A 12,282-nucleotide genomic window follows, 5' to 3' on the forward strand; every position below is an offset into this window, starting at 1 on the left:
AAATCTGAGTCATTGTTGCATTTTTCTAAAATGGACATTACTAGTTGTCATCGAAACAATCTGCCGTGGTCAATTTGTCATGAGACAAAATGTGCAACCTATGCAGGTGTATTCACAAGATGGACGTCGATGATCATTGCTGCGGAGAAAGAATGAGAGTCTCACATACAGCACATTATTTCCTCGTCACCACTACGATGAGGGTACATCAACACCACTGCTGTCCAAGGTGCTGATCCTGGGACGGCCATGGATGTGAGAGCCATTAGCTGGAACTGTCCGTGGTACTCGTGCTGTCTCTATTGAACACTGAACAAACAGACATTCAGGTGTCCATGGATGTGCAAAAAGTATATGTTAATCAGATGAGATATGAAATTTGAATAAATCATATGTAAAAAAATAAATGAAAAAAACTGACATCGATAGGTTCAATACCTTTTATCGGGGGCTTCAGAACATCATTTGATTGTATGTTCTTTGTCATCAGGGTTAATATATGTACAAATTGAATTCAACTCGAGAAATATCTGAGAATTTTGAGTCTGAGAATGTTCTTTTATGTATGTGAAATGTACCAACCTATACTCAGCCTTAATGTTACATTATTCGTTACTCTTTAATTTTAAACTATCCCAACAAGCTGTCGATACAAAGAAAACCGACACTTGTGTGTTAAGACTTTCAAAATCAGAGGGAAAGGCCATGGAGGGAACATCCGGGCACTGTAGCAGTTAACTAACTCAACACCAGGTGGCAGTAATGCAACATAGACGATGCAAGCTGCCGTTGAACCACGAAGAAGAAGATGGAGTCAGAAACAGGACGTTGCGTCTAATCTGGGAACCTGCGGACTGCTGAACATCAATAAACCCGAACCTGTTTAGCTTTCTGAACAACAGGCCGTCCGTCCGTCCTGCGCGTCCGCGTATCACCGACAGTTGGACTCGAATCGGGTGAGTGTTTGCCAGCGCAACCGATGCGGCGGACCGCTGTTGTGCCGCTGCTCGGCTAGCGCTCCAACCAGCTTAACGGTGGGCTCAGACAGAGAGCGGCTAGCAGCGGGCTACCGCCGCTAACAAAACATCCCGGTGAGGGGGTTCTTCTCTGGGTTGGACGGACTGGGTCTCTCCGCGTCCCGCGCCTTTGGTCATTCCTGATCGGTCATGTTGTGCCGGGCAGCAGCAGCGAGCCAGGGGGTCACGGAGAAGATAAACAAGCTAGCTAGCGGCACCGATACCACTGGACTCGTTAAGTACATTCAGCTAAGCCTTGAAGCGAGCGTCCACGGTTCGCGAGCGTCGCGTCCACGGTCCGCGAGCTTCGCGTCCACGGTCCCACGTCTTCCCGCGGACGCCGTGTTCACCTCGGAGTGATGCCGTGAAGCGGTGAAACACAGCCGGCTCAGTTGTTGCTCACAAGCACGGAGGTTCCATTGTGCTCCGAGCAGCATATGATCGCGTAACATCTATTTATCTATGATTTCGGACTTTGATGAATTCCCTTTCTTTTTCTTCTTCTCTAGTTGGCTCTATTTTATTACTGACATTCAGTGCACAGTCCGGCTTGTATAATAATTATTGGTCCTAAAGTAACTTCACGCGCGTTCTGAGGAGCTGCTGTTGGGTTGATGGTGTCATGAACAGTCAGCACATACAAAGAGTTGACGTCATCACACGTCATTTCAACTTCACTAACTGCGTATGTCCTCATTGAGTTCTGCTAACAGGACCAGTGTCAGTTAGTGTGTACTGTCTACAGTGACGTAAATACTGTGTGTCGGTGTGTGTATGGATCTGTTTGTATAACTATTAGCATTAGTGTGTGTGTGTGTGTATATGTGTATATGTATATGTATATGTATATATATGTATATATATGTATATATATATATATACTAATAAGAAAGTCATTGCACTCCTCCACAAGAAGTCCTTGAATGTCCTCATTGTCCTGAAGCCTCCGTCCTCTTGGCTGCTGGAGACCAGTGGAGACGACTCAGTGAGCCACAGGCTGGTTCTCCAGCAGCAGCCACAAAGCAGCTCTTTGTCGAACACAGAACCATGTGTTCGAATGAAGCCATCTGAGCAGACGGCTCCTCTCACAGCTCACGGACACGTCAATCTGTGATAAGAAGACACTGCCTTCAGCTAGAAGAGATCATGAGCCAAGGCTCTAACCTTTTGACCCCAAAGCCACAGTTTAATGGGAGGTGCATGGTAGTGTAGGAACACTCATATTTTTTTATACATATTTATTTAATTTACTTCCTTATTTATTTTTATATGGGAGTCATTTGATGTATTAACCAAAATGTGACAGTATAAAACTTAAATAATATACTAATTAGAAAATAATAATAATTGGAGGTCAATATTAATGTAGGAATGTGCAGGTTATTTATTGTCTTTTTTTTCTTCACTGTTTACATACAACTTTATTAGGATACTATTCACAAAACCACTTCATAATACATATTACAGGGATGGTGGTACTTTATTTTCAAAACCAGTATTACACAATATTAACAAAATATATTTTTTAAAGATATAATTCTTGCACAATGGTAAATGCATGCGCGTTCACATTTTCCTGTGCATTAATCTAAAATGATGCTCGGTTAACTTAACTTTGAGTGTTTTTGGGTCTAATTTTTGCTCTTATCCAATATGTTGATTTGTTTTAATGATATGTACATGATTTATTATGTATATTCTACACCCCTTGTTCTTTCAGGTTCCCCGGGCTCACAGAAGTTTCTCCCGTCGCCCACTCATCATGGTGGAGTACTACCAGGTTTTAGGAGTACGGAGAGAATCGTCCGCCGATGACATAAAGAAAGCGTGAGTTTGTGAAACGCCTCTGAAACACTTCAGCAGACATCTTGTCCCCCCGAATGCAGCACGCTGCTATACAGCTAATCAATGGCTCTCTATAGTCAGCGCTCTACAGAGCTCTGTTAACAACACTGCCACTGAGGGTGCTCCCACTAACAGAGTGATCAATCTGCATTTGGAAGGGACTCGTTTGTAAAGTGTACAGAGCACTGCAGCAGCCGAGTGGTGGAACTGAGATTTAAGCTTCACGCTGCTCACCTTCAGCTTCATGCAAACTCCACTTGAGAGCAGAGCCAACTCCACCATATCTGATTTTGGGAGTGAGTCTCGTAGAGTTTGGCCTGTGAGGGGACATCTGTCGTAATGATACTGCTTGCCGGCGCGTTCCATCAGCTTGAACCGGCATTAAGAGCCGACGTCCAACGGACGGAGAGCGCTGAACGTTTCGCTGGAACCGGGGAAAGAGTTTGATCTTAATTTGCAGAGCGATTGATGCTTATTTTGTGCTTCTTCGTTCATCTTTTAACTTCAGCAGGTCCAATTTAATACATTTTGTATAGCCCGGAATTACAAATATCGTCAGAGGGCTTTACAATCTGTACACATACGACATCCTCTGTTCCGGGACCTCACATCGGTTCAGGAAAAACTCCCCAAAAGCGTAGTGAGCTGCACATTTACAATATACACAATAAACATTTGCAATGTACACAATAAACCGTATTGCTCAGTGAATGATTTATACATGTATATCTGGACATTCTGGATTGTACGACAGTGTTTTAGTGCCATTGTAGGTGTACAAAAAAATAAATACTGAGGTTAATATTCTCAGAAAATAAATAACTTGAATATTCTCTGAGATTCTAAAGTTATAAATGTAGTATATGAATAAATAAATTGAAGGAAGAAAACTTTAAAAAGTTGTGTATTACGTTTTTTTTGGTTAAAAAAAAAAGAAGTTTGCATTGGAATTGCAAAATACAGTGCGGTACATGGAGCAATTCAAAAGATTGCATTGTTTCATCTAAACCACTGAATACCTTTGGCAAGAACTAAGGTGTACATATGTGAAATGCTGTTTCATTTACATCTAAAAGGAACATTTTAATGGAAACATCAATATTTTAATTTGATAGTTGAATGATGTTCGACACAATTTATACAAGTCATAAGATATTAAATGGATAGTTTGGATGTTTTAAGTTGTGCTTGCATGAGGTTCTTCTCCAAAGTCGGTGTTTTACTATAGTACATGGAGTTTATAGAAACAGACAGCACAGGGGAAAAGTAGTATACTGCTGGACGTATTTTAGACTATTAAAAATGTCTATTAAAGGAGCCCAGTCCTGGGCTACTGAGGTGCTTTTTCCTCCAAATAGATCTGGCTGACGCGCTCCTGCTGTGCCTCGATCACTTTGCGTTCCTTTGACTTGATTCAGTAATCCACAGACACGTTGTAATGAATAAGTCGTGTTTATTCTTTTATGCCGTGGATGAACATTCATATGGCCCCTGGATTCCGACTAATAACGCTTTGTTGCTCTAAGCCCAAAAGTACCGTCGAAGCGGTCAAAACCCTTTGCCCTTTCCGGGGTCCAGCACCTGCCATCAATCGTGTTCTAATTGCATATATAGATAATCCCAGGAACACAGAACAGCGCCACCCGGTGTACATATTTAGGAACAACGTTTGATCCCCTTTGCATCCTACAATATCAGTTTAAGTGTACGCTTTATTTAGAATATGTTCACTGCTTTACCAGAACTTTCTTATGGGGAACTGAAGCTGTTATATCCCAGCTCTCTTCAAAGCAACAAGACTCCACTGACAAAAGCAGCATTTTTAGATTGCTTGCTGGTCTACTGCCACCTCAATCGGTTAGTTTGTATTGTTGTGCGACTTTGGTGTTTTAAAGGGTCCGGATTTTTTAAAAGTTTGGATTCACCAAAGTCACACAACAACACACAGACTAATGTATGGAGGCAGTGGTAGACCAGCAACGCCAGTGTTCTGTGAGGTAAAAATCCTGTTTTTGTGAATGGAGAAGAGAGCAGCTTCAGTTCTCGTCATAAAGATCTGTCTGACAGCAAAATAAAGCAGTGAAAATATTCTAAATATAGTGTTCACTTAAACTGATAATAATATTACATCCACAGCTGTTTGATCCTCTAAACTCCATCTACTGTAGTAATATACTTGGGTAGCTTTAAACAAACACAAATTAAAAAAAAGGAACTGAAAAAGAACCAATGTCCATAAGAATGTACAGTGTGGGACAGAACACGGCTGATTGCTGTTTACCATTAGTCAGCAGCAGTATCATGAAGACTAGATAAAAGCACAGTACGTTATCTCTTCAGTCGGGGTTATTAATCACCGTCTTCCCTCTGTCCTCCTGTAGCTACAGGAAGCTGGCGTTGAGGTGGCACCCTGATAAAAACCCAGAGAACAAGGAGGACGCCGAGATAAAGTTCAAGGAGCTGTCGGAGGCCTATGAAGTCCTGTCAGATGGTTTGTATCACGACTCGGTCCGCAGACACGCCCCAGACACCAGCGGTGTTTACACCTGATAGTAGAATGCGTCACGGTGACTAGAGACGCAGACGGTGACTAGAGACTCATACAGTGACTAGAGACTCAATAAACAAACCTTAACCCTTAACTAAACCTCACCCCCCCACCCACCCCCGAGACGAAAGGCGCTGACGGGTGTGAACAAGGTCGACAGGAAGTGGAGCTCGGTCTGAGGGGAGCTGAGGAGTTCCTCCTCCTCTCGGCCTCATGTGTCTGACTTTCTTCTCTTTGTTGCGGATCCACTCTGAGCGTTTTCCCTTTCCTCCTCCAGCCAACAAGAGGACCATATATGATCGCTACGGCAAAGAGGGACTGACGGGGACCAACGGAGGAAGAGGTCAGTGCTCCTGTTTAGACACACTCAAAACTTACCATAAACCTACATCATGTATTTTTGTGGGTGGGAGACTGAAAGTGGGTGTTTTTCCCCGTCCACTAAAGGAGTGTGTTCTCTGCCACTGAAAGGAGCCTCTGCAGCGTGGAGAGTCAGTCGTGTTTTTTTGTTTTTATTACTTTTCGAGATGAGCCCAAAGCAGTTTTTTTGCTGCTGTCGGCAGATGTGTATCATTTTTGTTGTTTTGTTTTGCTATAGCTGTTGGTATACAAGCCTTTTGTTTTCACCACTGTCCAGAAAAACTATTTCAGTGTAGACAATGAAATATTCTAAATATTATCCTTTTATTTTATTATAGTCATCTATAGTGGTTATGTATATATAATCACACACTTTAAAATGATTAGGAAATAAAAGATTGCATTTTTAGCTTTAAAAATGTATATTATAAGCTGTTTAGGAAGTTAATCAGGTCATAATATACATTGTATATTGCTTGTTTAAGCCTCTTCAAACCATTTTAGAAGATTACCTTTGAACACATCATGATAACGTCACAAATAACCTCTGCCCAAGTCTCAATCTCACGAGAGCATGAACGCATCATGATGTAACTCGAGGGAACCTCCGTACGTTCGCCGTGAGCTCCGGTGCTGCCGGCGTTAAGTAGCTCGTCTCCTGCTGACCTGATCACGTGATCGGCGTCCAGACAGCATGAGTGCAGAACGAGACTAGTCTGACCGGACAATCCAAGACCAGTAGAGTGGGGTTCCAGTCCCACAGTCGGTTGCTTAACAGAAGCATAGTTAGGGGATGGAACAGATGACGCGTCTGGGATGGTGGTGATTGTTAATATTTTGGTTTGCTTCACGTCTCAGGGGGACACTTCCACAACGGAGACCATTTCCACGAACAGTTCACATTCCGCAACCCAGACGACGTCTTCAGGGAATTCTTCGGAGGCAATGACCCGTTTGCAGACTTTTTTGGTAAGTCGTCCTCTATGGTGCGTTTCAGACCAATCCTCATTTTTTTTTTTTTTTTTTTTCTGCACCAGTTTTTAATAATACTTTGATACTTTCCGTCCTGTCCCCTCAGGTACAGACCCATTTAGTGATGATCCGTTCTTTGGCAGTGGCCGGCGGCACCAAAGTCGGCCGAATCGCAATCGGGCGGGCGGCACATTTTTCGGGGGCTTTGTTGGGTTTCCCCCCTTTGGTGCGGGCTTCTCTCCTTTTGACCCAGGTAAGACCGGCACCGATGATTCAGTAAATATCACCACACCACTGTCACCAGTTTAAATGACTCTCTCTCTCTCTCTCTCTCTCTCTCTCTGCCCTGTTTATCCTAGGCTTCGGCTCTTTCGGCTCCATGAGTCACATGGGTCACATGGGTCACATGGGCCACATGGGTCACATGGCACCCATGGCCAGCCTGGGAGGCGGAGGCTTCACCTCTTTCTCCTCCTCCTCCTTTGGAGGTGGAGGAGGAGGCATGGGCAACTTCCGCTCCGTGTCCACCTCCTCCAAGATCATCAACGGCAGGAAGATCACCACTAAAAGGTAGACACCGGCGGAATGACATCATCATCATCAGTAGTAGACACACGTTTACCCTGGAGGGAAACTAAGGATCCATCCGGTATCGTTGACATACAAACCAAAGGACTCCACAGTGTAGCTGCCGTCCATTCAATATATTAGTATTTTCACAATTTTCTAAGCATTTTGTAATACATATGCAACAAATCCTGTGGTTTCGGGCCTTTCACAGATCAAGAGTTAAGAGAACAGCTGGTCTACACTCATTCAGAACATTAGGTTGTGGAATTTTAAGAATGTCCTCAGCTGCATGAACAACTGAATGTGTTTTTGTCAAAGCTGAATTTTGCCTTCGCCATCTTTGCTATTTTGCAACTGATAAGCAGAAGTGACCATATTTGGAAGTGGCGTATGTGTGGTATGTATGTGTCACGTACGTACGTCTCTGGTAGCATCAGCGACCTATCAATCACCTTGTAGCCCCGCCCTAAAGCATACTCTGCTTTATGTTCTGATGTTCTGTTTGACTCTAAATGAGCAAAATTTACTAAATGAACATCATGCTGTATTGAAGAACACTTGAATCTAGAGATTGAGACATCATGTTTACAATGTTTACTGAGGGAATAAATCAAGAGACAAGTAGAGTTATTTTATATAGACTTCTATACAACCAGAGGAGTCGCCCCGTGGTGGTCAGTAGAGAATTCAGGTTTTAAGACACTTCTGCATCGGCTTCACTCGACAGAACAGGAGGTTGCCGCCTGGTTCAGACCTGTAACTCAGCTCATGTCTGAAGTGAAGACTGTAAATTAGAACTTACATCATCATCATTATGAACAAAGGAAATAAAACGTGTTCTAAATATGTCTAATAAAACAGGAAACATTGTGCATGAACCATAAACTGAATATAAAGATGGAGATGACAGCTCCTCAAAAAGTAAGCCAAAACGTCTCCACCGCCCCCTGGTGACTGGCTGCAGAGTATAGGTAATAAACCCCGCCCCCTCCATGTTAGAGGTTGGGACATGGGCCACAATAAGAACAATTTAAAGGACACTTCAAATGCATTTTTTCCAAAGATGGTTTCTGTCTTCTTCAGTAGTTGTCGTCACAATAATGTATGTTCTTACATCTTGTATCTGTCTCTCTTGCCGTAACGCAAAATGGAAGCTCCTGTATTGTAAATGGTCTTGTAGCTTTTCTAGTCTTCCGACCACTCAAAGCGCTTTCACACTACTTGTCATCTCACATATTCATACACTGGTGGGAGGGCCTAAGGTTTCACTAGCCCATCAGGACTAACTAACATTCATACACTGTCAATTTGGGGTTAAGTGTCTTGCCCAAGGACACATCGGCATGGGCATGCCCTAATACTATCGTAATGTAATACTATTGTACTGTACAGCTGGAGGAAGTGGAGATGTCCATCTTTATATACAGTCTATGGCAGTGTTTCCTAAACATGTTTACATTGCGACCGTATTCACAAAAGGTCTTGTCTATAAATCGTGAGAGGAGAAAATGTTTGTGTAAATAAACACACACACTTATGTGATCTTGAATGGGTGTAAACCAGCCATGTCAAAGAGACAGCCATCTGAAATTACAACTTTGTTTTGTTCATTTGTTATTGACATGTTAAACACTCAATAAATGAGACCAAAACATGCTAACAGGCATCGATAAAAATAAACTGTATGTATGCGTGCCTTTCAAAAGAAATTCAATGTAATACGGAGACTACCATTATCAGAATAATATGAATCTTCAGGCTCCCTCATGTGGCTTAAAGCTGAACTACAGATATAAATGTCCAATAAAACACTAAGGACCACTGTTTGGGAATGACTGCTCTATGGCACGATCCAGTTGGAAGTAGTTGAACACACACACACACCACTTAAGAACACATGAAGAATATTTTGGCTTTTTAAAAATTCATTGCGAAGGGGGGGGGACACAAGTGTTAGCAAACACATTTACCAATTTGACAACACGTATGTGTTCTAAAACCACTGCAAGTCACACACAAATAATATACTACATACTATAAAGTAGTAAAAGCAGCCGGTGTATCAAACATGTCTTGACATGATCAACTTCAGAATGTCCCACCTCTGCCACGCTGTCAGTGTTTATAGTCCGACAGCGATCTTATATCATCTAATAAATGTCCACATTGATAGAGGATGTGTATTTCACAGTGAGAAGGGTCCAGCTGTTCTACAGCAGTGACTCACTGTGGCTCTGACTTCGGAACATAGAGCTCAATAGAGACCTTTATCCTAATAAAGGTCTCTTCATGGGATGGATCAGCTCTAATCAGCAGCGTTTGGGCCAATTGAGTAACATGTGGTTTGACCCCTCAGGATCGTGGAGAACGGCCAGGAGCGGGTGGAGGTGGAGGAGGAAGGGCAGCTGCGGTCACTAACCATTAACGGCAAGGAGCAGCTGCTGCGACTGGAACACAAGTGAGGAAGGCGGAGAGCGCCCCCTGCTGGAGAAGCGTTACCTCAGCACAAACAGAGCAACAAACTTGAGCTTCGGAAGGAGGAGGAGGAGGAAGAGAAGAAAAAAAACAACAATAATGTAATAATAGTGCTCTCCTGTTGTTTGGATGTACATACTTTAGTTTGTGTTTATTTCCCCTCATGTCCTCTCTCTCCCTGCTGACTCATTTGTTCATCAAAGGTTCGAATCCCAAAATTTGGACGCAGACTTTTCTATGCATTTTTGTTAATGTATTTCAGAATTGGAGCTGTCCTTATATTTTGGCTCAGGGTGGTGTTATTGTTTCAGTGTTTGGGACCACAGTATTGCTCTGATGTATATGACCCCCCCCGCACCCCTACACACCTTCCGTTATGCACTCCACTCAGTCTGTGTTACGACACACACACACTGACACTGCGTTCAGAAAGAATAGCATGACTTTTGCTTTTTCATCTGAATGGTTAAAAAAAGAAAAGTCTTGCATTTGATTTTTTTTTTTTTTTTTTTTTTTTTTTTTTTTATGTGGGTAAAAATGACAGAAGCATCCCCCTTCCCGTCCCCTCCTGTTTACTGCTTGTCTAACCCCTTCTTAGTAATAATTCCTTTTTTATATATATAAAAAAAAAAAAAATACAATGCTGGTAGGATGAGTTATGCAATTTTATATGTTCTAATAACAAATGTGTTTTTTTTCTTTGTTTATTTAATTCTGCATGTACACTTGTTGATGTTGAGTCTTAATGTTAAAGCTGCATTATGATGCACAAATGGAAGGCATTCTATAAATGATATATGGACATAGAAGGAAATTTGTGTACTTTGTAATTCAATAAATCTTGAGTTTCATCCTGTTTTCAGGATGCGAAAAACCGGTCTGTTCTCCGCTCTGTTATTCGGCAGTGAAACGAGTCATGAGACGTCCTTCAAGTATCGTGGGGGTGGGACCAGAGTTCACTCGACAGGTCTGTTAGAAATGCGTCCTGAATCACTATTTCATATACACAGCAGAACAATGTGACAAACAGTTGGATAGGAATGAAATATTAATAAGCAGATGAAGAGCTCAGATTCACGGCTTGCTTCCACGTTTAGTGCTTTAGCCATACAAGTACACAGGGCGTTCTGATGGGAGGGACTAAGGTACCACCTGCCCATCAGGAATATCTAACATTCCCACATCATAGGCACAGCTACAGGAGCTATTTGGGGTTAAGTGTCTTGCCCAAGAACACATCGACATGTTCTAGCAGAGCCGGGGAATAAACCGCAAATCTTCTGATTGAAGGACGACCCTGTTTGCCAGTGAGCCACAGTTGCCACATTGTGGCTTTTGAGTCTACGTTGTGGCTTCGTTTCGCCAATTAAAGAGAAAACCAGTCTAATGCAGTCTGATCAGTGCAGTTGATGACGTAGGAAACAGCAGACGATTGTTCATAATTATTTGCATGTACGTGCCAAATCATTGGCAATTTGTTATAAAGAATGACAAATTGCTTTTCTGATGTCCACCACTGACTCAACGATGATTTGAAGGTTGAAAAAGTAGATTTGAGAATTTCAACCGTGATCATGAGGCCTAGAGGAAATAAAACTTCCAAAATACACATTCAGGTGTTTATTTTATTACTTTGGCTGTTTGCGTCTGTAGATTTCACCAAAAGTCACCATCAGAAAATGCCTCATCTGCATATTTAAACTTCTAATTTCGGAAAACCTGTAATATAAAAATGCGTTGTCTTAATTCAAGTTATCAAGTCATATAAGTTTCATGTTGATATCTATTAGTTTTTTTGTTTGACCCTTTTCACACAGAAACTGGATGTTATTGTACAATATATATATATATATATATACATACATTATTTTAAAGTACCGTGTAATGTAACTAAACATCTCTTTAAAGGTTGTTTTCTCTCCATGAGTTTCTTCTCAGACTCTGATCTATAAATCTCCACTTTAGCCGCTCTTACATTCAAACTTTACTCTTTCATTCCTAAAATAATGGCCTACGTCATTTTTTGACAAAAATGATTTTCTTGCCTAAATCATCTCATGATACTGGCCACCTCTGGTAAAATTGCCTACATCCTCAGTTGAACAGATCATGTGATTCAACCCCTATAGTATAACGGCCTATGTCAAGAGTGTGACTGAGGCCATTTTATTTTGCCTAAATTAAAATACTTGTGACTTAGGCAATTTTACAAGCTTTTCAAGATGGCATTTTTAAGCTAGTATTTAAGCTAGCAATTTAGATAGAATTCTTGCGAGCATTTTTGTCAATGAAAATCTCACTCGAACATAATATTAGTAATCATAACATAATTTGACCGGTATTACAGTATGCCTTTTGTGCAGAGTCTAGAGGCAGCTTGTGCACCCCTATTGCATCTGGTCAAGTTTGTTGTGTTTTCTGAAAAACCTGAAAAAACTTGGGGCTATTATTTTAGGAAGGTGACGATATTCTTAGGGTTTATGCAGAGGAATATCA

General features: G+C 41.8%; 1 protein-coding gene across 1 annotated transcript; it reads left to right on the forward strand.

The window, feature by feature from the left end:
* The first annotated feature begins 857 nt into the window (after positions 1-857).
* On the forward strand, positions 858-10,067 carry dnajb6a (DnaJ heat shock protein family (Hsp40) member B6a). Its single transcript, XM_079228515.1, has 8 exons — positions 858-956; positions 2,737-2,843; positions 5,243-5,352; positions 5,687-5,752; positions 6,628-6,738; positions 6,848-6,994; positions 7,101-7,311; positions 9,668-10,067. The coding sequence occupies exons 2-8, from the start codon at positions 2,779-2,781 to the stop codon at positions 9,771-9,773; spliced, it is 816 nt and encodes a 271-aa protein (XP_079084641.1). The 5' UTR covers positions 858-956; positions 2,737-2,778; the 3' UTR covers positions 9,774-10,067.
* The last annotated feature ends 2,215 nt before the right edge of the window (positions 10,068-12,282 follow it).

Source organism: Taurulus bubalis (assembly GCF_910589615.1).
Source record: "Taurulus bubalis genome assembly, chromosome: 1".
Classification (NCBI taxonomy): domain Eukaryota; kingdom Metazoa; phylum Chordata; class Actinopteri; order Perciformes; family Cottidae; genus Taurulus; species Taurulus bubalis.